The following is a 25089-nucleotide window of genomic DNA, read 5'->3' as shown; positions in this document are numbered from 1 at the left end:
TGGTGAGAAGGTAAAATGGTTCAGACACTCTAGAAAATAGCTTTGCAGTTTCTTATAAAACTAAAATATTGCTTGTTTTAGAAACCTATGGATTCCCTAAATCAGATAGTGCCTCACTACAATCCAAGTGTTTCCACCTCACTAATCAGCCCATTCTGCTTTCTTTTTCACAAGATTCCACTGGTCTGGTGCCACTCAGTGCCACGGTTGTGAAACAGTGGTAAATATAAATATTAATCGTTTTTTGGGGGGTCCTGTTTATAATAAATAAGGCCATAAAAGTGATGGTCAAGAGTGAAACTTGTGTAATTTGGAAGTCATCTGAAGTTTTAGCTATTATTTATCTCAGAAAACTATCCCTTCTGAAACTGCCCCTCCCACTGACCAGCCCTGAGGCCATTGGCCAGAGCCTCAATTCTTTTTTTCTGTTTTGGGGGGTGGGCAGCACACCACACGGCACCTGGGATCAGGCACATGGGATATTAGTTCCCCAATCAGGGATCGAACACCTGCTCCCTGCATTTGAAGCACAGAGCCACTGGACCACCAGGGAAGTCCCTTTTTTTTTTTTGAGAACCTCAATTCTTTATCCAAAAAGAGGGGTGTTGGTGTTTTCCTCTTAATTAACCTACATTGATTAGTAAAGTCTCCTAAAAATGATTCATTGTCAGAAAGAGTTTGTATGAGCTACTGGAAAACATGGACTTTTCCTAACCTCTAATGGGAGTGCGGGTGGGTGGGTTACAGTTTGGTGCACTTGTACTGCTGCAGACAGACCTTTTCCTTTATCGGTGTTCCTCCCTCACCATCAAAACCTCTGATCAAGTTCCAGCAGTATTGTCTTCTCAAATCTGGGGACCCAAATAGTTGTGTTCTCATTTGCAGTGTCCCATCACACACACTCTTAACTCTCTTCTATAGTTGTTTTTTTTTTTTTTTTTTTTCCGGAATACGGGCCTCTCACTGTTGTGGCCTCTCCCATTGTGGAGCACAGGCTCTGGACGCGCAGGCTCAGTGGCCATGGCTCACGGGCCCAGCCATTCCACAGCATGTGGGATCTTCCCGGACCGGGACACGAACCTGTGTCCCCTGCATCGGCAGGCGGACTCTCAACCACTGCACCACCAGGAAAGCCCTCTTCTATAGTTCTTAATGCTTTATGCTCATACATCTCAGAGGGTTTCTTTAAAATGAATCTAGTTGTTGACTTTAGTCAATAACTAGAAATGTTGGAGAAATTATTTTAAAACATCTTTCTAAATAAATTGATGATCTGGAAAGAAAGAACACTCAGAGGCAAAACAAACAAAACCAAAACCAAAACCAAACAAACAAAAAAACAAAGTGAAAAAAGGGAAATAGAAGCTAAATAAATATGATGATAAAGCCAGATTTTGCCTTGATGGTATTTGTCAAACTTGCCAAACCCAATCTTCAGCATTCAACTCTTCAAGGAAAAAATAAATTATACTATAAATTAAATGCTTCAGATATTAAAAAGATAATCAGAGGTTCTAATGGATAACTTTGTAGCAATAAATTTGAAGATTTAAGAGAAATCAATGAATTCCTAAAGAATTACAGCTTATAAAAATTGAATTAAGGAGAAATTTTTAAAAATACGTGGATATGCCTATAAGAATAAAAGCAATTGTATCAGTTATCAAAAATTTCCCACAAGGACACACCAGGCCAATATGATTATAATAGCAAGTTCTACAAATTATTTTAAGAAAAATAATTACCATCTTACACAAACTCTTCCACATATATAGAAGGAGATAATACTCTATGATTCATATTTTGAGTGTAGAATAAGATTGATATAAAACCCTGTGAAGGTCAGTATGAGAAAAGAAAATTATAGAGAGATCTCACTTGTACACATAGCCATAGAATTCTATCAAACAGAATCCAACTCCCTGTGTAAAAAAGATGTGTCATAACCAAATTAAGTTTATCTCAGGGTTCCAAGTTTAATTTATCATTAGGAAATCAACCAACATAATTGACCATATTAAAGGAGAAAAATCATATGATTATCTCATTTGATCCAAGAATATTTGATAAAATTCAACATCCAATTAATGATGAAAACTCTTAACAAATTAGGACTAGCATTTTGTTTCCTAGTAGAGGGGATCTAAAAAATACCTATAGCAAACAGTTAACCATAATTAATCCTGAAATGTTAAAAGCATCCTCTTTAAGATGAAGAACAAGACGTGGGCCCACAGTTATCACTTCTCTTCAGGATTAAACATGACTTTAGTCACTACCATAAGGCAAGAAAAAGAAATAGCATGTGGGGGGGCCTTCAAGACGGCAGAGTAAGACGTGGAGATCACCTTCCTCCTGACAAATACATCAGAAATACATCTACATGTGGAACAACTCCTACAGAACACCTACTGAAGGCTGGCAGAAGACCTCAGACTTCCCAAAAGGCAAGAAACTCCCCATGTACCTGGGTAGGGAAAAAGAAAAAAGGAAAAACAGAGACAAAAGAATAGGGATGGGACCTGCACCAGGGAGGGAGCTGTGAAGGAGGAAAGGTTTCCACACACTAGGAAGCCCCTTCATGGGTGGAGACTGTGGGTGGCGGAGGGGGGATGCTTCGGAGCCACGGAGGAGAGTGCAGCCACAGGGGTGCGGAAGGCAAAGCAGAGAGATTCCCGCACAGAGGAATCACAGAGTGCCAACCGGCACTTACCAGCCCGAGAGGCATGTCTGATCACCCACCGGGGCAGGCGGGGGCTGGGAGCTGAGGCTCGGGCTTCGGAGGTCGGATCCCAGGGAGAGGACTGGGGTTGGCTGCATGAACACAGTCTGAAGGGGTTGATGCACCACAGCTAGCCAGGAGGGAGTGCAGGAAAAAGTCTGGACCTGCTTAAAAGGCAAGAGACCATTGTTTCCGGGTGCGCGAAGAGAGGGGATTCTTTCCCCGTGTGTCCACAGAAGGCAGAACACTGCCTAAATGAACTCCAGAAATGGGAGTGAGCCACGGCTGTCAGCTAAGATCCCAGAGACAGGCATGAAATGCTAACGCTACTGTTGCCACCACCAAGAAGACTGTGTGCAAGCACAGGTCACTATCCACAACCCTCCAGGAGCCTGTGCAGCCCGCCACTGCCAGGGTCCCATGATCCAGAGACAACTTCCCTGGGAGAACACATAGCACACCTCAGGCTGTTGCAGCATCATGCTGGTCTCTGCCGTCACAGGCTCACCCCCATTCCAATTATGACTAGTGTACCCCTCCCTCCGCCTGGCCTGTAGGAGCAAGAGCCCCCTAATTAGCCGCTGCTTTAACCCTGTCCTTTCTGAGTGAAGAACAGATGCCTGAGGGTGACCTACATGCAGAGCTGAGGCTAAAACAAAAGCTGAACCTCAGGAGCTGTGTGAACAAAGAAGAGAAAGAGAAATCTCTCCATGCAGCATCAGGAGCAGCGGATTAAATCCCCACAATCAACTGATGTACCTGAATTGGTGGAATACCTGAATAGACAACGAATTGTCCCAAAACTGAGGTGGTGGACTTTGGGAGCAACTGTAGACTTGGGGTTTGCTGTCTGTGACTGATTTGTTTCTGATTTTTATGTCTATCTTAGTTTAGTTCTAAGCACTTGTATTGCTGGTGGATTTGTTTATTGGTTTGGTTGCTCTCTTCTTTTTTATTTATTTTAATAATTTTTAAAAATTAAAAAGAAAATATTTATTTATTTATTTTTTTCTACGTTTTCTTCTGAGCTGTGTGGCTGACAGGGTCTTGGTGCTCTGCCTGGGTGCTGGCCTTGAGCCTCCAAAGTGGGAGAGCTGAGTCCAAGAGGTTGGACCACCAGAGACCTCCCAACTCCATGTAATATCAACTGGTGAGAGCTCTCCCAGAGATCTCTGTCTCAACACGAAGACCCAGCTACACCCAATGGACAAGAAGCTCCAGTGCAGGATGCCCCATGCCAAAAAACTAGCAAGACAGGAAAACACCCCAGCACATTAGCAGAGAGGCTGCCTAAATCACACTAAGTTCACAGACACCCCAAAACACAACAATGGATGCGACTCTGCCCACCAGAAAAACAAGATCCAGCCCCACCCACCAGAACAGAGGCACCAGTCCCCTCCACCAGGAAGCCTACACAAGCCACTGAACCAACATCACCCACAGGGGGCAGACACAAAAAACAACAGGATCTATGAACCTGCAGCCTGCAAAAAGGAGACCCCAAACACAATAAGTTAAGCAAAATGAGAAGACAGAAAAACACACAGCAGATGAAGGACTAAGGTAAAAACCCACCAGACCTAATAAATGAAGATGAAATAGGAAGTCTACCTGAAAAAGAACTCAGAGTAATGATAGTGAAGATGATCCAAAATCTCGGAAATATAATGGAGAAAATACAAGAAACGTTTAACAAGGACCTAGAAGATCGAAAGAGCAAACAAACAATCATGAACAACAAAATAAATGACATTAAAAATTCTCTAGAAGGAATCAATAGCAGAATAACTGAGGCAGAAGACCAGATAAGTGACCTGGAAGATAAAATAGTGTAAATAACAACCACAGAGCAGAATTAAGAAAAAAGAATGAAAAGAATTGAGCACAGTCTCAGAGACTTCTGGGACAACATTAAATGCACCAACATTTGAATTATAGGGGTTTCAGAAGAGGAAGAGAGAAAGAAAGGGTCTGAGAAAATATTTGAAGAGATTAAAGTTGAAAACTTCCCTAACATGGGAGAGGAAATAGTAAATCAAATCCTGGAAGCACAGAGAGTCCCATATAGGAAAATCCAAGGAGAAACACGCCAAGACACATGTTAATCAATCTATCAGAAATTAAATACAAAGAAAAAATATTAAAAACAGCAAGGGAAAAGCAACAAATAACATACAAGGGAATCCCCATAAAGTTAACAGCTGATCTTTCAGCAGAAACTCTGCAGGCCAGAGGGAGTGGCAGCACATATTTAAAGTGATGAAAGGGAAAAACCTACAACCAAGATTACTCTACCCAGAAAGCATCTCATTCAGATTTGAAGGATAAATTAAGACCTTTACAGACAAGCAAAAGTTAAGAGAATTCAGCACCACCAAACCAGCTTTACAACAAATGCTAAAGGAACTTCTCTAGGTGGGAAACACAGAGAAGGAAAAGACCCAAAAAAACAAACCCAAAACAATTAAGAAAATGGTAATAGGAACATACATATTGATAATTACCTGAAATGTAACTGGATTAAATGCTCCAACCAAAAGACATAGACTGGCTGAATGGATACAAAAACAAGACCCATATGTATACTGTCTACAAGAGACTCACTTCAGACCTAGGGACACATACAGACTGAAAGTGAGGGGATGGAAGAAGATATTCCATGCAAATGGAAATCAAAAGAAAGCTGGAGTAGCAATTCTCATATCAGACAAAATAGACTTTAATATAAAGACTATTACAAGAAACAAAGAAGGACACTACATAATGATCAAGGGATCAATCCAAGCAGAAGATATAACAATTGTAAATATTTATATACACCCAACATAGGAGAACCTCAATACATATGGCAAAAGCTAAAGCCATAAAAAGGAAAATCGACAGTAACACAATCATAGGAGAGGATTTTAACACCGCACTTTCACCAATGGACAGACCATCCAAAATGAAAATAAATAAGGAAACACAAGCTTTAAATGACACATTAGACATGATGGACTTAATTGATATTTATAGGACATTCCATCCAAACACAACAGAATACACTTTATTCTCAAGTGCTCATGGAACATTCTCCAGGATAGATGATATCTTAGGACAAAAATCAAGGCTCAGTAAATTTAAGAAAATTGAAATTGTATCAAGTATCTTTTCTGACCACAACAGTATGAGACTAGATATCAATTACAGGAAAAAAAATGTAAAAAATAGAAACACAAGGAGGCTAAACATTATACTACTAAATAACCAAGCAATCACTGAATAAATCAAAGAAGAAACCAAAAAGTGCCTAGAAACAAATGACAATGAAAACATGATGACCCAAAACCTATGGGATGCAGCAAAAGCAGTTCTAAGAGGGAAGTTTATAGCAATCCCATCCTACCTCAAGAAACAAGAAAAATCTCAAATAAACAACCTAAACTTAAACCTAAAGCAATTAGACAAATAAGAACAAAACCCCCACAAAGTTATCAAAAGGAAAGAAATCATAAAGATCAGATCAGAAATAAATGAAGGAAACAATAGCAAAGATCAATAAAAATAAAAGCTGGTTCTTTGAGAAGATAAACAAAATTGGTAAACCATCAGCCAGACTCATCAAGAAAAAAAGGTAGAAGACTCAAATCAATAGAATTATAAATGAAAGAGGAGAAGTAACAACTGACACTGCAGAAATACAAAAGATCATGAGGGATTACTACAGGAAACTATAGGGCAATAAAATGGACAACCTGGAAAAATGGACAAATTCTTAGAAAAGCACAACATTCTCAACCTGAACCAGGAAGAAATAGGAAATATAAACAGACCAATCACAAGCACTGAAATTGAAACTGTGATTAAAAATCTTCCAACAAACAAAAGCCCAAAAAACAAAAGATGGCTTCACACGTGAATTCTATCAAACATTTAGAGAAGAGCTAACACCTATCCTTCTCAAACTCTTCCAAAATATAGCAGAGAGAGCAACAGTCCCAAACACATTCTACGTGGCCACCATCACCCTGATACCAAAACCAGACAAAGATGTCGCAAAAAGAGAAAACCACAGGCCAATATCACTGATGCACATAGATGCAAAAATCCTCAACAAAATACTAGCAAACAGAATCCAACAGCACATTAAAAGGATCATACACCATGATCAAGTGGGTTTTATCCCAAGAATGCAAGGATTCTTCAATATATGCAAATCAATCAATGTGATACACCATATTAACAAATTGAAGGATAAAAACCATATAATAATCTCAATAGATGCAGAAAAAGCTTTTGACAATATTCAACACTCATTTATGATAAAAACTCTACAGAAAGTAGGCATAGAGGGAACTTACCTCAAGATAATAAAGGCCATATATGACAAACCCACAGCCAATATCATTCTCAATGGTGATAAACTGAAACCATTTCCTCTAAGAGCAGGAACAAGACAAGGTTGCCCACTCTCACCACTATTATTCAACATAGCTCTGGAAGTTTTAGCCACAGTAATCAGAGAAGAAAAAGAAATAAAAGGAATCCAAATAGGAAAAGAAGAAGTAAAACTGTCACTGTTTGCAGATGATATGATACTATACACAGAGAATCCTAAAGATGCTACCAGAAAACTACTAGAGCTAATCAATGAATTTAGTAAAGTGGCAGGATACAAAATTAATTCACAGAAATCTCACACATTCCTATAGACAAATGATGAAATATCTGAAAGAGAAATTATGGAAACACTCCTTATTTACCATTGCAACAAAAAGAATAAAGTACCTAGGAATAAACCTACCTAAGGAGACAAAAGACCTGTATGCAGAAAACTATAAGACACTGGTGAAATAAATTGAAGATGATACAAACAGATGGAGAGATATACCATGTTCTTGGATTGGAAGAATCAACACTGTGAAAATGATCATACTACCCAAAGCAATCTATAGATTCAATGCAATCCCTATCAAACTACCAATGGCATTTTTACAGAACTAGAACAAAAATTTCACAATTTGTATGAAAACACAAAAGACCCCAACAACTAAAGCAATCTTGAGACAGAAAAATGGAGCTGGAGGAATCAGGCTCCCTGACTTCAGACTATACTACAAAGGTACAGTAATCAAGACAGTATGGTACTGGCATAAAAAGAGAAATATAGATCAATGGAACAGGATAGAAAGCCCAGAGATAAACCCACGCACATAGCATCACCTTATCTTTGATAAAGGAGGCAAGAATATACAATGGAGAAAAGACAGCCTCTTCAATAAGTGGTGCTGGGAAAACTGGACAGCTATATGTAAAAGAGTAAAATTAGAACACTTCCTAACACCACACACAAAAATAAACTGAAAATGGATTAAAGTCCTAAATGTAAGGCCAGACACTATAAAACTCTTAGATGAAAATATAGGCAGAATACTTTATGCCATCAATCACAGCAAGATCCTTTTTGACCCACCTCCTAGAAAAATGGAAATAAAAACAAAAATAAACAAATGGGACCTAATGAAACTTAAAATCTTTTGAACAGCAAAGGAAACCATAAACAAGACTAAAAGACAACCCTCAGAATGGGAAAAAATATTTGCAAATGAACAACTGACAAAGGATTAATCTGCCAAATATATAACCAGGTCATGCAGGTCAATATCAAAAAAAAAAAACAAACAACCCAATCCAAAAATGGCCAGAAGACCTGAATAGACATTTCTCTGAAGAAGATATACAGATTGCTATAAACACTGGAAAGGATGCTCAACATCAGTAATCATTAGAGAAATGCAAATCAAAACTATAACGAGATCACCTCATACTGGTCAGAATGGCCATCATCAAAAAATCTATAGGGCTTCCCTGGTGGCACAGTGATTAAGAACCTGCCTTCCAATGCAGGGGACACGGGTTCGAGCCCTGGTCTGGGAAGAACTCACGTGCCGCAATGCAACTAAGCTCGTGTGCCACAACTATGGACCTTGCGCTCTAGAGCCCACAAGCCACAACTACTGAGTCCACGTGCCACAACTACTGAAGCCAATGCACCTAGAGCCTGTGCTCCACAAGAAGAGAAGCCACTGCAATAAGCTTGCGCACTGCAATGAAGAGTAGCCCCCACCTGCCGCAACTAGAGAAAGCCCGTGCGCAGCAACAAAGACCCAATGTAACCAAAAAAAAAAAAAAAAAAAAAAACAACCTACAAATAATAAATGCTGGAGGATGTGGAGAAAAGGGAACTCTCTTGCACTGTTGGTGGGAATGTAAATTGGTACAGCCACTATGGAGAACAGTATGGAGGTTCCTTAGAATCTAAAAATAGAACTACCATATGACCCAGCAATCCCACTCCTTGGCTTATACCCTGAGAAAACCATAATTCAAAAAGAGTCATGTACCAAAATGTTCATTGCAGCTCTATTTACAATAGCCAGGACATGGAAGCAACCTAAATGCTCACCAACAGATGAATGGATAAAGAAGATGTTGCACGTATATACAATGGAATATTACTCAGCCATAAAAAGAAACGAAATTGAGCTATTTGTAATGAGGTGGATGGACCTAGAGTCTGTCATACAGATTGAAGTAAGTCAGAAAGAGAAAAACGAATACCGTATGCTGACACATATATATGGAATGTAACAAAAATGATTCTGATGAACGTAGGGGCAGGACAGAAATAAAGATGTAGATGTAGCGAATGGAAACCTAAGGCAGGACATAATCCACTAGTCGTATGTGGTGTTTGATGGTGTGGTCCTCGGGAGGCCTGTGCTTCTGTTCCAATTTTACTTTGTTTCTGTGTCTCTGTAAGTGTTTCTCTGTGCAGTTTGGCATCGACAATCTCTGAGTGACTCTTCATAATGCTCATGATCCACAAAGACTTATGTTAAGGACCCCATAGTTGAAACTTAGGAAATTCAAGACAGTTTCTATGAAGAGATCATTAAACATTTCAGGATACATGGCCTTGGTTTTTATTTACTTTTTTAACCATCATGGTTAAAAAGTTTGAAAGGTACTTAAAGAGCTAAAAAGACCTCTTCCTTATTCCTTTTGTAAGATATTCTTGTCTGATAATCTCCTGGTCTTTATTACTGGGATATGGGAGTGGGGTAGTCATTAAGGCTGCTTATCTAACATTTCAGTTTTCCTCTCCTTTTCATTACATTATAAGATTGCATTTTCCTGCTCTTTTTGAGGTTAGAAGTGACCTTGTAATTTGCTCAGCCCAATCAAATGTGAGCAGAAGTGACATGTATCACTTCTGTCAGAACCAGGGCATGAGTCACTGTATTACCTTTTCTTAGACTCAGTGATTGTAGTAGAAGCATCAGTCAAGAAAAAGCTTCTATCCACCTGGGTCCCTGAGTAACTAGTCTGAGTTAAGCCACCTTGCTGACACATTCCATAAGGAAGAAATAGATTTTTGTTTGTTAAATCACTGAGATTTGGAGATTGTTTGTTATTGCATCATAACCTAGCCTAACATGATTGATACAGGGAGTTTACAAAGATCAGCAGAAAAAAAGAATAGTCTTAAGTTTCATGTAATATCAATACATGTAGTCTTTTTGTTTTAATCACAATTGTTCATGTTCAGGCAAAGTTGTGTTTACAAAATATATCTCTAGGACTGTCTTTCTAGAGTAGTAGTTCTAATCTCTTAATTGATCAGTGATAACAGGGACACCATCAATTTCCCTAATTGTACAGTGATACATAGAAGTTCCATACAGTAAAGGTATTTTGAAATAAGCTAGCTATTGGTTGGACTTGGAATTCTTTCACTCTGAGAGGGTTCTCTACTATGGTTGGGGTGGCCTCTCTGAGATAGAGTAGAACCTAGTAGTAAGAGAAAGGGTCATGGTGTTTTTAAATCGGGTTAATGCCTATGGGTTAGTTATGTCAAAGGTCAACTTGGGGCCTAGTGAATTAAAAAAAGATTTTTTTGCAAGGCTAAGTTAATAAGAGCGTTAATAAGAAATATTTCATATTCAAAAGTACAAACTGTCATGTTATAATTAAATGAAATAGTCTCTGCTAAACTAAAAAACAGCAAGAAGAAAACGTCTAATGCATTTAGTGTCAATATTCTGAAGACAAACAGTACCTTATTCTTGTTTACTATAAATGGATAAAAACATTAAAAACAAGAAACCCATGATATATGGTAGCATCAGCTATGATGAAGGATCTTTAATTTTGTACATTCTTTTCTTCCTCTGGGAGAAAATATTCTAAAATTTTTAAATGATTATTTGCAGAGAATCTGGGGTCCTAAATGTATTTATAGGCAAGGTATTAAACCAATCTAGGAGAATAGAATTACCAGTCATCAAATTATTGCATACGATCTTTTAAAAATTAGTTAATTTTACCCTTTTATTTGGAAATAATTTAAAATGCATAGAAAATTAAAAAAATAAAATGAGTACAAAGCATATTGTACCCAGATTCATCTTTTGTTAATTTTCTTACCCTTTATCTAGTGCTGTCTAGCTATCTGTCTACATGATATTTTTTCTCAATAATTTGTTCCATACATCATGGCTCTTTGCACCTAACAACTTAGAGATATTCTCATCTATATAACCACAGTACAGTTATCACCTTTAATAAATTTAATATTAATACCATCCTTTCATCTTACCTAGTATTAATATTTCAATTTTTTCTGTTGATCCAATAATATTTTACCCTAGAGTATGAAATCTCATATGACTCAGATGTTGCATTGAGTTGTCATACTTCTTTAATGTCTTTTAACCTAGAACATTTCCACAGTCTTCATTGTCTTTCATGACACTGATGTTTTTGAAGGATCTTTTCTTCCCTCTTTGTTTTTGAAAGGAATGCTCATCATTTTGGGTTTGACTGATATTTCATTCTAAGCAGATTTAGAGTATGCATTCTTGCTGAGGTGTTTCACAGGCAATGTGTTCTTCTCAGGGCATCACACATGGAGGCACATGTATCTATCTGTCCCTCACTGGTGAAATCAATTTTCCTCACCTTTGTCAAGGTGTTGACTTATTTTTTTCCACTGTATGCTATTCTGCTGTATAAATATGGCATTTTTTTCTTCCTTGCAATTCATATGCAGTTTATGGGAGATACTTTAAGCCATGTATATCTACATGCATCAAAACTGTCCCTAGATTTAACATCCTTTGATTATTCTAGCCTGAATCAGTCTTTATTTGGATGCAAAATTCCCTCCACAATTATGACCTGGGTGCAGTAGCTTCTCAAATGCTCTCCGGAGTTCTCACAGAGGTATCATGGTCCATGTGTTGTTAACTTGGTGTCTCTGTAGGGGAAGGACAGCCTGTAGCTTCCTAGTTTGCCATCTTGCTGACCCACATCTCTGCTTTTAAAGTACAGATTTTCTTAAAACCTAAATCTCTGCAAGACTCCCCTCAAGCATTAAAAAGTTCATCACCTCTCTACCCTGGATGCAGTAACTGCTTATTTCAGCACACTTCTTAAATCACTTTAAGTTGAACAAGTCCCATTGAAAGTGGTTTGCTACCAAATGTTTCTGTTCTCAGTGGTAGAACTCAAGCTTTCTAAAATAGATTACTAATTTCCAGAGCGTTGTTTCTCATGATGGACTCAAAGCACAGTCTATTCAATAAATAAATAGTTCTCTATCTCCACATGTTATAAGCCTATGAGGTTAAATTGTTGCCCTCACGGATGCACATCTGCTTTGTTCTCAGCAAATGTGCTGCGTTTAGGGCTCTCCAACTATGCTCTCGATTTCATGACTTTAATGCAATATCTTGACTTTAGCCACAGCTCTCCTACTGTACCACAGTTATGTTCTAGTCAGTCAGTCAAGAAAAAGAGATGAGAATAATTTGAGACATTTTGTGGCATTTATTAATCTGTTATTTGCATTTAGGTCTATGGATAGTGCATATAATTTCACTGTATCTCCTTAGCTTGTAAATACTTAATGAGAATCTAATGGATAGAAGTAACTTTTTTTTCCATCCTTAACTATGTGATTACCTCTCGATTCCAAGTTAAACAGTTGGATAAATTTTAGATTAACTAAGTATGTACATTGTTATTGCAGCAAAAATGAAGCTAAACATTCTTGCCCTTTGCTGGTTTATTATCATAGTCTACTGGGGGGTGGTGGGATCCAGCAATTGAATCTGTTGGCTAGTTGCTAACAGAAGAGATGGCTAAGTATCAATTACTGAAAAAATAAAGTCATTCCTTTAGGCAAACTTTCTTTAGCACCCAGATGGATAATGCTGAACAACTCTAATTACTTAACTCATTTAATTATTTGGGTGGCTATTTTGTTCAAATGATCTTTGAAGACCCATCAAGATAGAGTGTTGCTTAAAAATTAAGTGTTCTTCCAATTAAGTTCCCCATAAATGCTAGCCTCCAAATGGGGAAGTCATCATCTAAAACAGTGACATAATAAATTCAGTGTAGAGTTGATAGAAGATGATTGGACAGGGTAGCAGCCTAATCTTTGGGAGAGTGAGTTAGCTGGGGAGGAAAAATAGGAAGTCAATGGAAACTTGCGGGGAGAACTACAGACTGAGTGAACTACAGTGAACCCTGTATTATTTTCCTGGGAATCAGTATAAGTTGTTTTGAGCTGCAGCTCCCACTGAGATTCCTAGCACCAAATAAGCTCTTTCCATGACCTGCCCTGTCAACATTAGCCAGTTCTTAACTCAGAGTGAAAAAATGGTTAGGTCTGCCTCCAGAAGTTTGCCTTGTTTGTTATTGGGTCAGAGGTTTGATATTGGTTCAAAACCACAGCGATACATTGATTCTTAAACTTAATTTTGTACTGAAATGAAAATAAAGTGTATCTGCCATCATTGTCAAAAAAATTGTGTTCTATAAAATCACATGATTGTTTTATGATAAAGAAATCTGGTGATTCCTTTTTTTTTGTAGATTACGTTAATTTACTGATAACACTATTTTTTAAATTATTTTTTCTTTTTCTTTTTTTTTAAATTTTTGGCCGCGCCAGGCAGCATGCAGGATCTTAGTTCCCCGACCACGGATCAGACGCGTGCCCGTTATAATGGAAGCATGGTGTCTTCACCACTGGACCACCAGGGAAGTCCCTGGTAATTTCCTTTGAGTACTTACCTCATATGAATTCTGTCAGGTAGGCAAAATGATACTTTTTATATTAGCAAGAGCTCTGGCAGTAAACAGCGCACACATATAAGGTAACAGATGCTAAGTTAAACTTTTTAATTTTCATGGTAAAACATCAATTTAATCACTTATAAATCTGGAAAACAAAGCATGTAATGATCCTTTCAATTAATAGCCAGGATACCTGGACTTCTACAGGGGTCTTAATTTTCATTTTTTGCTATGCTTTGACCATCAAAAACATGACCGACACAGCTGATATCCAAGAGTAATGGTCTAATGAAAATAAATAATTATCTCTCAAGACAACTGACTATTGCCCCAGTAACATGTCAGATCAATAGAAATCTACTTTTCAAAGATAATTTGACATAATTATCTTTACAGAACTATGACCTAATATTATGCCCGTAGCCTTTATTGTGTCAGTATAAAAAATGACCATAAACATAATGCCATTTCATTTTCTAGAAAATTGTCATCAAACACATTTATTATGCTATTTAATTTTATTTTTCTAAAAAATGGATCACGCTCAATACATTTTTATTACAGTTCAGTGCCAGGGCACGGTTCTCTGTCCTTGATGTGAGGACTGGTATGCTTTCTTTAATTAGGCAATAATTAAGTAGCAGTCTGTTGTATTTTATGATTCACTTCAACTTCCAAGAAACCCAAAGCTAATTTTACATTCAGTTGTGTGTTGTGAAATGATTTAGACTCGCCTTGTTTTGTCTTCCTTGTCCTTCCCTCCCCTTCCCTTCCCTTCCCTTCCCTTCTCTTCTTTCCTTGGCAGGAGGGCATAAGTTTATCTTTCTATCACTATCTTGGCTACTTTTCAAATACATGTACATTTTACTGTGAGCTCTCTCTTAAGTTGTTTGGAAGTATCTTAAATAATAAATTCAGCCACTGAGTCAGGTAACTTTTGTGGGAAATTATATGGCTGTTTCAGGAGTCTCCAAGGCTCATTTACAGCAGGTCTGGAAGACAACATTGATTACATGCATGTGTCATTCAGGTTTTAAACCTTGAATAATCATCACTCACTTCACAAGTGTTAACTGAACACCATCTATGTGAAAGGCACACTCAGACCAGTAAGCAAGTCCTGATGAGTTTTTAATTTAGTGTGCCTTACATTGGTCTCTTCTATTCTCAGAGGTATTTTAATAATTTACACCTTACCTGGCATACATTTCCTTTTCAGATAAAGAGGTTTACTCACATTTCCAAGTGCACCTTTCCATCTCCCCCATGCTTTGCTGAAGTAGTTTTCACTCTTAGGATGGCTATCTCACCATCCTGTATGAGTCTATCCAAAACTTACCCATTTTTTTTTAACACCTAATCTAATTCCATTGCTTTTTTCTTTTTGAGATATTTTTCTTCCAGTTTTATTGTGATATACCAGACATACAGCAGTATATAACTTTAAGGTGTACAGTCTGTTGATTTGACTTACATACATCATGAGATGATGACCACAGGAAGGTTAGTGAACATGCATCATCTCATACAGACACAAAATAAAAGGAAAAAATATTTTCTCCTTGTGATGAGAACTCTTAGGAGTTACTCTCTTAACAGCTCTCATGTGTAACCTGCAGCAATGCTATTAATTCCATTGCTTTCTAAGGCCTTTTCAGGCCCCACTAGCTAGAAGTTACGCAGGTACTGTCATTTGTCGAGCTGTTAAAGAATTCAATACCCTGGGATGTTATTTACTCTTTTCCCTGAACTGTTATGTAAATTATATACTTTATTCACAGACTTTTGCCTGGTCTCTATCTAAATTATTAGTTCTTTGAAAGGAGGGACCTTACCTTATCATGTTTTGGATCTGTCCATATTGCCTGAGTGGTTTCTCAATAAATACTTTTTAAAAAACTTAATAATCTGCTGTACTTCTATAAATAATGTGTATTTTGTTTTTAAAAGAAATCTTATATGGTCATTTGGAAAGTTTATGTCTACTACACTGATCATGATAGCTTGAAATATTTTTTACCTCTTTATATAATAAAAACTATTGTCTTTTTAAAATAGGAGGTTTAAAATATTTTAGCTTAAGAATCTGTTTAAAACAAATCCATATTTTAAAAAAAGAGATGATAAAAATACCTATGTGGACATAACCTGCATTTAGCACAAGTCTAATCTAACACTTTTCCTTCCTCTGTGAGAGGGGTTCATATTTAAGGAGTACTTGTTATGTGCCAGGTTCTGTGCTGGCCTCTTTGTGTCACTGACCCCTCATCATGACCTTTATAAGGGTGGCTTGGAATCTTAGACAGTTCTGTCATTGAGACCACAGGGCTTTCTTGACCATTTGCCTTGTGATATTCCTTGGTTAGGATGGTACAGGAAAGTTTGCTTTCCTATTTTTCTTAGGATAAACTATATAGATTCTTAACAAAAGAAGGAATGAAATAATGAAATATCTTGCAATCTCTATATCTTCCACTATGGTCATGAGGATTTTAGTTTGCTTCTTTTAGAAACCAGAGGGAGCCTGTCTCTCAGTTCCTCAAATTAGAAAGTAAAGTTTGTGGTTGGATTCCATCACTGTCAATCACCTCAGATAAAAAGAGAGTGTGGGCAGACCTGGCTCAGGGGAAGAAGCCACCAAGTCCAGTCCGTAGAAATTGATTGTAAGCAAACCTTTTTTTTTGTCTGCCTTCCTAAGATGGGGAACATGGCTCAATATGTAAATATCTTCCGAAGATGGGGAACATGGCTCAATATGTAAAACATTTCAAGGGAGAAATCTTTAGCAGTCGAGAGCTGAAAACCCACTGTGTTGAGGGCTTTTGTTTGTTACTTAATGTTATCTTGAATAGAAAATAAAAAGGATTTTGTTGAAGAAAAACCTCTCAATCTGTCTCTTAGAGTTTTTAACCTTTCACTCACTACCTTATAAACAGTATTAATTATTAACTTAGGGCTTGACAAGGTGAATGGACTCTCCCTGGACTTCGGCCCCAAATTCCTCTAAAACAGAGACTTAAAAACATATTCTTTTCACACATGAGAAGCTTGATGTTCAGGAAAAGTAAGTTCCTTCCTCAAAGTCCAAGGTTAGGAAATGACAGTTGTGTGTGTATATTTCTACTAAGATTCTAGTAGAGTCTATTCCTTTAGATACTCAAAAAGCTTAACGTTCATATAAACCTTAGAATTGTTATATATAACCCATGCACTCTTTCGCTTACGATTTATCAGGTTGTATGGAAGAGCACAAACAGAAGACTAAAGAATTAAAACGTGTGTTCCTGAAAATCGTAGCTAGTGCTTATTTTTTACCTTTTATAAGTATTATAAAATCGTAGAGGCTCTAGTACACATGTAACTACATCCTTATTAATTATCATGGTGGCATTGAAAGTGGGGAAATAAAGACTTAAGGTTTTTTTTTTTTTTCTATGAAGAAAGCTTGCACATTACCTGCTGTATTTACCTGCCTGGTTAAATGCACCTGAACATGAGCATCTGAAAAAGGCAAACAGTAATGATCCCTGAAATTGCCCTCTACAGTGCTATGGACCCATTTCTCTACTATTAGGAAAACCACGACTCGGCAGGAAGGCATCCCACGTGTCGGGAACGCTTGGAGAATTGAACTTCGCCATTAGCTTGAATTAATTTCAATAAAACCAGGGATAGGTGGACCATAAAGTAGGGCATCAAGAGACCAAGTAGCTTGAACACCTGCCTGCTTCACTCAAAATGCCAGCAAGTGTGTGGTTTCTTTATCTTAGAGGAATGAGTGGAAGGAAAATTGCACTACGGATGGAAAGAATGTAGGGAAAATGGAAGCATTTTAAGTATTTCCTAGGCTAAAAGTTAAAAAGACACATATTATGGAATCTCACTTGGCTAAATGTCGACGATACACGATAGCTAGAATTTAGCTAGTGTAAAACTATTTAAAGAAAAAAACAATTTACCAGTAATGTGGGGAATAATAAATGGGCAGGAGAGATTTTATGATTCAGGAAAGGTTACATGTGTACTTGTAAATCATAAATTCTAACAGGAAAGACAAGTATAATGGAGGAGAAGAGCAAATAAATAAGATTTGAGTGTAAGAGAAAAGAAATTGGACAAATTGTCCATCTCACAAAATAACTGTATATCAGAATTCTTCTAGAATAGAATATTTTAATGGCTGTTCTGGATTGCAAAATACTCTACCCTAGTTTCACCTGTTATGATTTCTTTTTAAATTAAGGTCAATAGTCCCTGTGAAATATACACCCAGATGCTGTTTGCTGACAATCCTCCTGCATCTTCAGTTTAATTTTAAAGATGGTTTAGGGCCCTTGGGCCTTTAAAGCACACATCCGAGCTAGTTCCAATGTGAACATTGTGGATTCCTGCACTTGTGGAGCTAGGCTCAGATATTTTGAATCACTTTTGGTGGCTGTGACCCTAGAAGCCATTGGATTCAAATGGTTTGTTGATACTTTATTTAACCACCGGGGAATTCCTCAGTGGAATTCCAATGGAGTTTGGGGTGGGTCCTTAGTGAAAAGAAGGTACCCAACCAGGAATTATCCTTCTCTTGTCTTTAAATGGATTTTTCTTTCTGTCAGCTATAGGTGAATGTTTTAGGGCACTTGAAAGATAACATTTCCCCCATTAGTCAGACATCTAATAGCAAGGGACAGATTAAATCAGATCTCACTGCTTAAATTATAATGCTGGGACAGAGAATGTCCCCTGGCCATCCTCTTCGTAAGAGAGTAAGTACTCTGTCTTGCTCTCCTCCTTCCCCCTCATCACCTGCTGGTGACGTCTGTTGGCCAAACTCCACTGCAGTCCACTGGAGAAGGTGTTAGAGTACGGGGCAGGGAGTGTGGGTGTGGGGAAGGGTGGGCAGTTGGAAAACGGCTGGCATACTTGATGTTGCTGTTTTACACATAATGAAATCGAGGCTCAGAGACTTCACTGATGCAGCAGAAACTGAATTGCTAGTTACTAGGAGCAACAGGACTTAACTTCAAGTTTTCTGACTCACACTTACAATCTTCACAGGCTTCCTATTTTCTCAGCGTGGAATTACAATTCTTGATCGTATTTTCCAAGGCTCTGCACGATCTGGCTTCTGCTTGCCTTTCCAAACTCATCTTAATACCAACTCCTATTCCAGGAATACTGACTGCCTTTCTCTCCCTCAAACATGTGACATCATTTTCCTGTTTCCAGGTTTAACCGCTGCCCAGAGAGCCTGCCCCTCTGTCTGTGACACGTGGGTGAGTCTCACTGGCTGACAGCTCAGATGTCACCACTCAGAGAGGCCTTTCCTGACCATCCCTGCTTGAGTGTACTCTCCCAGTGACTGTCTGTCTCCTCGCCCTCTTGCTTTCCTTCATGGCACTCACTCATTCTGTGCTTTTCCTCATTGACTGGTGGGCATGTTCTGTGCTTGCCGCCTCCTACTAGCATGTCACCTCTACGGAGACAAGGCACCTGTCTGTCTTGTTCAGGCAGTCTTCCCAGCACGTGTTCTGGAACTGGTAAACAATCTTAATGAACTGGTGCCAAGCGTTAACTGCCAAGGGAGGAGAAAAGAACAGAGAATGCTAATGTGAGGCAGATGTCCTTCACCGTCCCTGCGCCACGGCTTCATCGGGCTTGCCAATCCACTGCAGTTTAGTTTCTCGTCATTCAGAGCTTATAAGCATGAGCTTGGGTGCTTCTTGGGGGTGGGGCTCATTTATAATAAAGATGAAACTAGGCAGGTATGACAGCTGTAAGTCGGGTTCCATGTGCAGCCAAACTAATTTCCTAAGACTTAGGTTTCTTGGAATAGGGACGGAGAAGAGGCAGAAGAGAAAAAGATGACATGGAAGTCAGGGATTTGTAAGTTTAAGGATGTTGGTGTTGGATTTCTTGGTAATTTACACACCGGTTTATAACTACAATAAAAGTGAATTGAACCCCAGGCATTTCTTCTGCATTCTGGGTGACCATAATTTGCTCAACTGAGTAGAAATTATGATTGCATGTCACAGACAGCTACTGGTTATGGTGCAATAAGGAACAAGCTCTCTGGGAATAAGGAAAATGCAGCTATTGACAAGATGCAGGAGCTCACTGCTGCCTGGTTTCAGGGCCTGGCTGATATCTGTTATCTGTTTTTGTTTTTTAAATTAAATTTTAGTACTGTAGCTACTATGTTGGAAAACTGCAAAGTCAATGGGTCAATGGAGATAAAGAAAACGGATCTTTTGAGACTTAAAGTTTAATTCTGTCATTTCTGATTAAGCTCCTTCTTCATTATTTTGACTTCACAACAAATATAGTTTATAGTTCTTAAAATCAACTTTACTATAAAAATTACTCTAGAAAAATAACTTTCAATTGAGAATCTAAAACTCTATAGTCCCCTCCCTCACATAATATCAATACTTTTTTTCCCGTGCAAAACAACGGTTTTTATGATATACTTTTCTATAACATTTTAATAAAGGAATTAAGCTCCTATTTCTAGCATAGCAGGGCACTCCTTTGGTCAGGTTCTGCTGAGAATACTATGAGAGTGACATAACTTTTCTCGCACATTTTACCAAACTTTCTAGACTCTCTTCTTATAAAATAATTTCATTACTGTATCCCTGCCATCTCTCTGTATAATCTATTTATATCCATACTAATATATATTTGTATATATACATACACCCAAACAAACGTTAGGTTAATCCCCTGGGCTTTCATCATTTGAGATTTTAAGATGCAAAAATCTGGCTTGCCCTATTGTTACAATCACTAGCCCTTATTTTTTTTTTCTTTTTGCCTATTGTAATGTTTATTAGCTGAAAACTTTCCTTTCTTAAAATTATTGCACTTGAAATGACACTATCACTAGATTTTTTATTAGTTATCTATTTTATACATATTAATGTATACATGTCAATCCCAATCTCCCAATTCATCCCACCCCCCGACGCCCCCTACTTTCCCCCCTTGGTGTCCATATGCTTGTTCTCTATATCTGCGTCTCTATTTCTGCCTTGCAAACTGGTTCATCTGTACTATTTTTCTAGATTCCACATATATGGAATATTTGATTTTCTCTTCCTGACTTAACTTTACTCTGTATGACAGTCTCTAAGTCCATCCACGTCTCTACAAATAACCCAATTTTGTTCCTTTTTATGGCTGAGTAATATTCCATTGTATATATGTACCACATCTTCTTTATCCATTTAGGTTGCTTCCATGACGTGGCTATTGTAAATAGTCACTAGCCCTTATATTAACTTGTCCTATTATTTCCTTCAGTTTCTAATAGCTATTCCTTTGGGAGTAATACAAGTGCACCATCTTGGTAAAGTACTTTGCTCTTCACTAACGTCAAGAACTGCTTCTTGAAAATGATCACAGTTTGCTTTTATCCTTTGAGAACTGCTAAATAAAATGTATAGCAGACACATTCACTCAGCACTGTATGACAAGTGTTAGAGATTCTACACCAATGGACAGGAACAGGCGTGGGCACCACCCTCAGTTATGTGAAAGAGGGTCAGGGAAGTCGTTCCTATAAAAGAAAGGTCTGAGTCGAAATTTGAAGGATGAAGGTGTGTTAGCTGGGTTCTGAGGAGAAGATGAGAGCATTTCAGGCAGAGGGAAGAGTGTGTATAAACTTCTTATTCCAGGAAAGAGTGTAGCCTATTCCAGGAGCCAAGAAGGGCCACTTTTTTTTTTTTTTTTTTTTTTTTTTTTTTTTTTGCGGTACACGGGCCTCTCACTGTTGTGGCCTCTCCCGTTGCGGAGCACAGGCTCCGGACGCGAGGTTCAGCGGCCATGGCTCTCGGGCCCAGCCGCTCCGCGGCATGTGGGATCTTCCCGGACCGGGGCACGAACCCGTGTCCCCTGCATCAGCAGGCAGACTCTCAACCACTGTGCCACCAGGGAAGCTCAAGAAGAGCCATTTTTGAAGAGCAGGATCTGCCTCTAATGTCATCATGAAAGAGACAGATTCCCATAGCCAGACATTATCTCATAGTCACAACTTCTGACACAATTAAACGTTTCTTTCGCTAAATCACTAGTATTCTGACCCTAAATGTCTTCCATTTAACAACACCTTTGACTTTTGGAGGAAAGTTAGGGACACATAGAATCCCAGAGAATATAGGATTAAAAATGTTTGCATTAATGTATTTGATAAAGTGATCAGAGGAAGATTAAATTACAACATGTATGGTGTGATATTACAATAAAGCCCCCAAATTATCCCAAGGTGTATATAACACAATTGGTGACGGGCTCCCGAACTTCTTCTACCCCAGCCCCTGCTGCTAAACATGGGTGCAGAGGCTAAGGCTTTCTCTTCTGGGTGGGGTGTGAGGTGAGATAGAGAAATAGTGGATGATCCAGTCTCTGGATTCCAGGAGCTGGCAGAGGGATCCCCATGTCCTCATGTTTTTCTGGCTCAATTTTCCAGATTCTTCAACTGCAAGTTTCCTGAATTCCATGCCACACTGTCCTGGACTCCCAGCCAGCCCCAAGATGGGGGGGGGTGGGAGTGGGGATGGGGAGGTAGGGGGATAGGGGCAAACTGAAGCAGGACTATGTGGAGCCTTACTGACACGCTGGCCAGCTGCAGCCAAGCCATCCCATTAGCCTCACAGCAGCACAACTGTGTCTGTCACACAACTGAAGTTTTAGGACTCTGAGCATGGCGTTATGGAGGTCTTCTTTCACACCCATTTTGCTGTGATATTTAGAACTACACCAGATAAGACAAAGTGAAGCATAAGTGTTGATTTATGTAAGATGCATAACTTGAGGCATTGAGCAGCCCGTGCTTTCCTGATTTTCCCCAAAGCCACCTTTTCCAGTGCCCTACTTCGTCCTTGTGTCTGTGGGCATTTTTGCTCTTGCCCTAGGGGTTCTCAGAGCTTTAGCAGAGGATGCAGGTGTGATGGGGGAGATTTAAAGGTGGCTGCATTCCACTAAGCCTCCCACCAACCTTGCCTATAAAGAGAGGCTGTCAGGGAAGTTACATGAGGAGGTAAATTGTGCAGTGCCACAGGGGCTTCTTGCTTGGGGATGACGCGCAGTACAGAGCCACATTCCTTCTCCAGTCCATGAAGATGAGTTTGTGCTATTGGCTGCAAGGAGGACAGTGGAGGAATGACTTTGGTCCAGCTCTACTTGGGAAGGAGACAACAGGACTGCCATGCTCCATCCACGCCCTCCCACCCTGCAGTGTGTGTGATGTGGAGGGAATCCAGAAGGTCTGAGGCAAGGTGGGTACTAAACGGGGGAGCGGGCAGACCTAGAAGCACACTTACACCAGCTGCAGCCGATGTGGGGAGCACTCAGGAGACCGCGGGCTCCCTCAAGGCCGTTGCATGATTTGCCCAGTAGTAAGGGTATCATCAGTCATAAGGTACGGGGAGGTATGTAAGCTGAGGAAACCTAGAAAACTGAGGGCTCCTTATTGTTCCACCAGACATGGGGCCATTTCATCCCTCAAATTTCTCTTCTTTTGCACTGGAGCTGATGTATCTCCCTTGTGATATTCCCAAAGGTCTTAGTCAAATGGAAGGTACAGAGGGAGAAGCTGAAAGATGGAGCCTTGTTCTTGAATAATGAATCTAAATTCACTTGATTAGATTGCATTTAGCACAAGAGATCCAGAACATCTAGACTAAACAGACAGGGGTATTTGAGTTAGTAAATTAAAGCAATTCTAAACATAAAGCTGTATTTTTGTAGTACTAAATTTTAGTACTACCGTATTTGTGAAATATAATGTCAAATATACAGGGGGAAAGAAGAGAGTGGACTCTTTCATTATTACACAGATTTCATTTCACTTTCCCAAAAGGAAACTGACTCACTTAAATCTGTGGACAGCATGAGTTGAGCCTCACCTTGCTCACAGTAGACTCCAGTGGTTCCTAGTGGACAGTGACAGGTGTATCCATGAGGCAACGAGACACAAGTTGCTCCTTTGCTGCAGTGGTGTGGAGGGTCATGCTCAGGGTCGCAGGTGGAAACTGTCTCCGTGCAAAAGGCTCCTTTCCATCCACTAGGACAGTTACAGCTGTAGGATAAGAAAGAAGGCAGCATGATTTGAGCACCTGTTGGGTATACACTCATGTATCCTCCTGATGTTAACTTGGCAGTTTTGCCTGCGGTTCCAAGACAGAAAAGATGTTGTATATGAAAGCCAATTGTGATTTAAACTACCAAGATTCACATTGTCAAAGGAAAGAGCTAATAACTGGTTATGGGATTACTGGACTCCACATTAAGGATTTTAAAAGGTTCAGCCTGTGGAAAGCCAATTGTGATTTAAACTACCAAGATTCACATTGTCAAAGGAAAGAGCTAATAACTGGTTATGGGATTACTGGACTCCACATTAAGGATTTTAAAAGGTTCAGCCTGTGGAAATTGAAAGAAAATTTGATGAGAATCATTTCTTTGGACAAAACAGCATTATAACTCCCTCTCCTCAACCCTACCCCACCACCCAGGGGGAAAGCTGTGGATGGAGTGGCCTCCTAACCTAAGCCTAGAAAAAAGAAGTCCAGCTTCTATATGTTCCCTGATACTGGGGGATGCACAAGCCCAGCTCCAGGGGCTGCAGAAGGAGCCTCAAACCCTTCCAATGGTGAGGCCAATGGTAGTGAACCAGGCGGGGGGCTGTGGCACTCTGAGTTAGGATCAGCTTGGGGACATATAAAAGAGACCTTGCCCAGAGGGTATCCTGGTATCTGAAGGAACCATGGCAGTAAGAGGCAGTCAGTTTATGGCTGGAGCAGAATCTGAGGGGTAAAGGGCAGTACCCATTCTGAAGAGAGACTTTGTCTTGGTTTAGAGAATGATATTGGGAGGAGCCTGGTAGGGGAGTCTCTGATGGACTCAGCAAAGGTAGAGTTGACAGATAAAATGCAGGGCACCTACTTAAATGTAAATGTCAGATAAACAATAAATAATTTTTTAGTATAAGTATGTTCCATTCAATATTTGAATTTCAGCTAAGCAATATTTGAGATAAACAGAAAAATTACTTGTTTTTTTGTCTGGAATTCAGATTTATCTGGGTGTCCTGTACTTTTCTCCCTAAATCTGGTAACAATACAGTTAGGACACATGAGGGAAACGGTTAGCTTGAAATCCCTGCCTGGCACAGAGGACACTAAACAATCAGGTAAACAGTGTGAGTCAAGGGGGCCATTCGAGGATGGTGTGGGTGC

General features: G+C 39.1%; 1 protein-coding gene across 1 annotated transcript in view; it reads right to left on the bottom strand.

The window, feature by feature from the left end:
- The window catches only part of EYS (eyes shut homolog), a 1671360-nt gene that overhangs the window by 17935 nt on the left and 1628336 nt on the right, over positions 1-25089 (bottom strand). The window contains exon 39 of the mRNA XM_060167756.1: positions 23758-23930. Within this exon, the coding sequence (XP_060023739.1) occupies positions 23758-23930 (173 nt within the window). The remainder of the gene's footprint in view (positions 1-23757; positions 23931-25089) is intronic.

The sequence above is a fragment of the Lagenorhynchus albirostris genome, chromosome 12 (assembly GCF_949774975.1).
Source record: "Lagenorhynchus albirostris chromosome 12, mLagAlb1.1, whole genome shotgun sequence".
Taxonomy (NCBI): domain Eukaryota; kingdom Metazoa; phylum Chordata; class Mammalia; order Artiodactyla; family Delphinidae; genus Lagenorhynchus; species Lagenorhynchus albirostris.
Note: the sequence above shows the minus strand (reverse complement) of the source record. Positions and strands in the feature narration are given on the sequence as shown.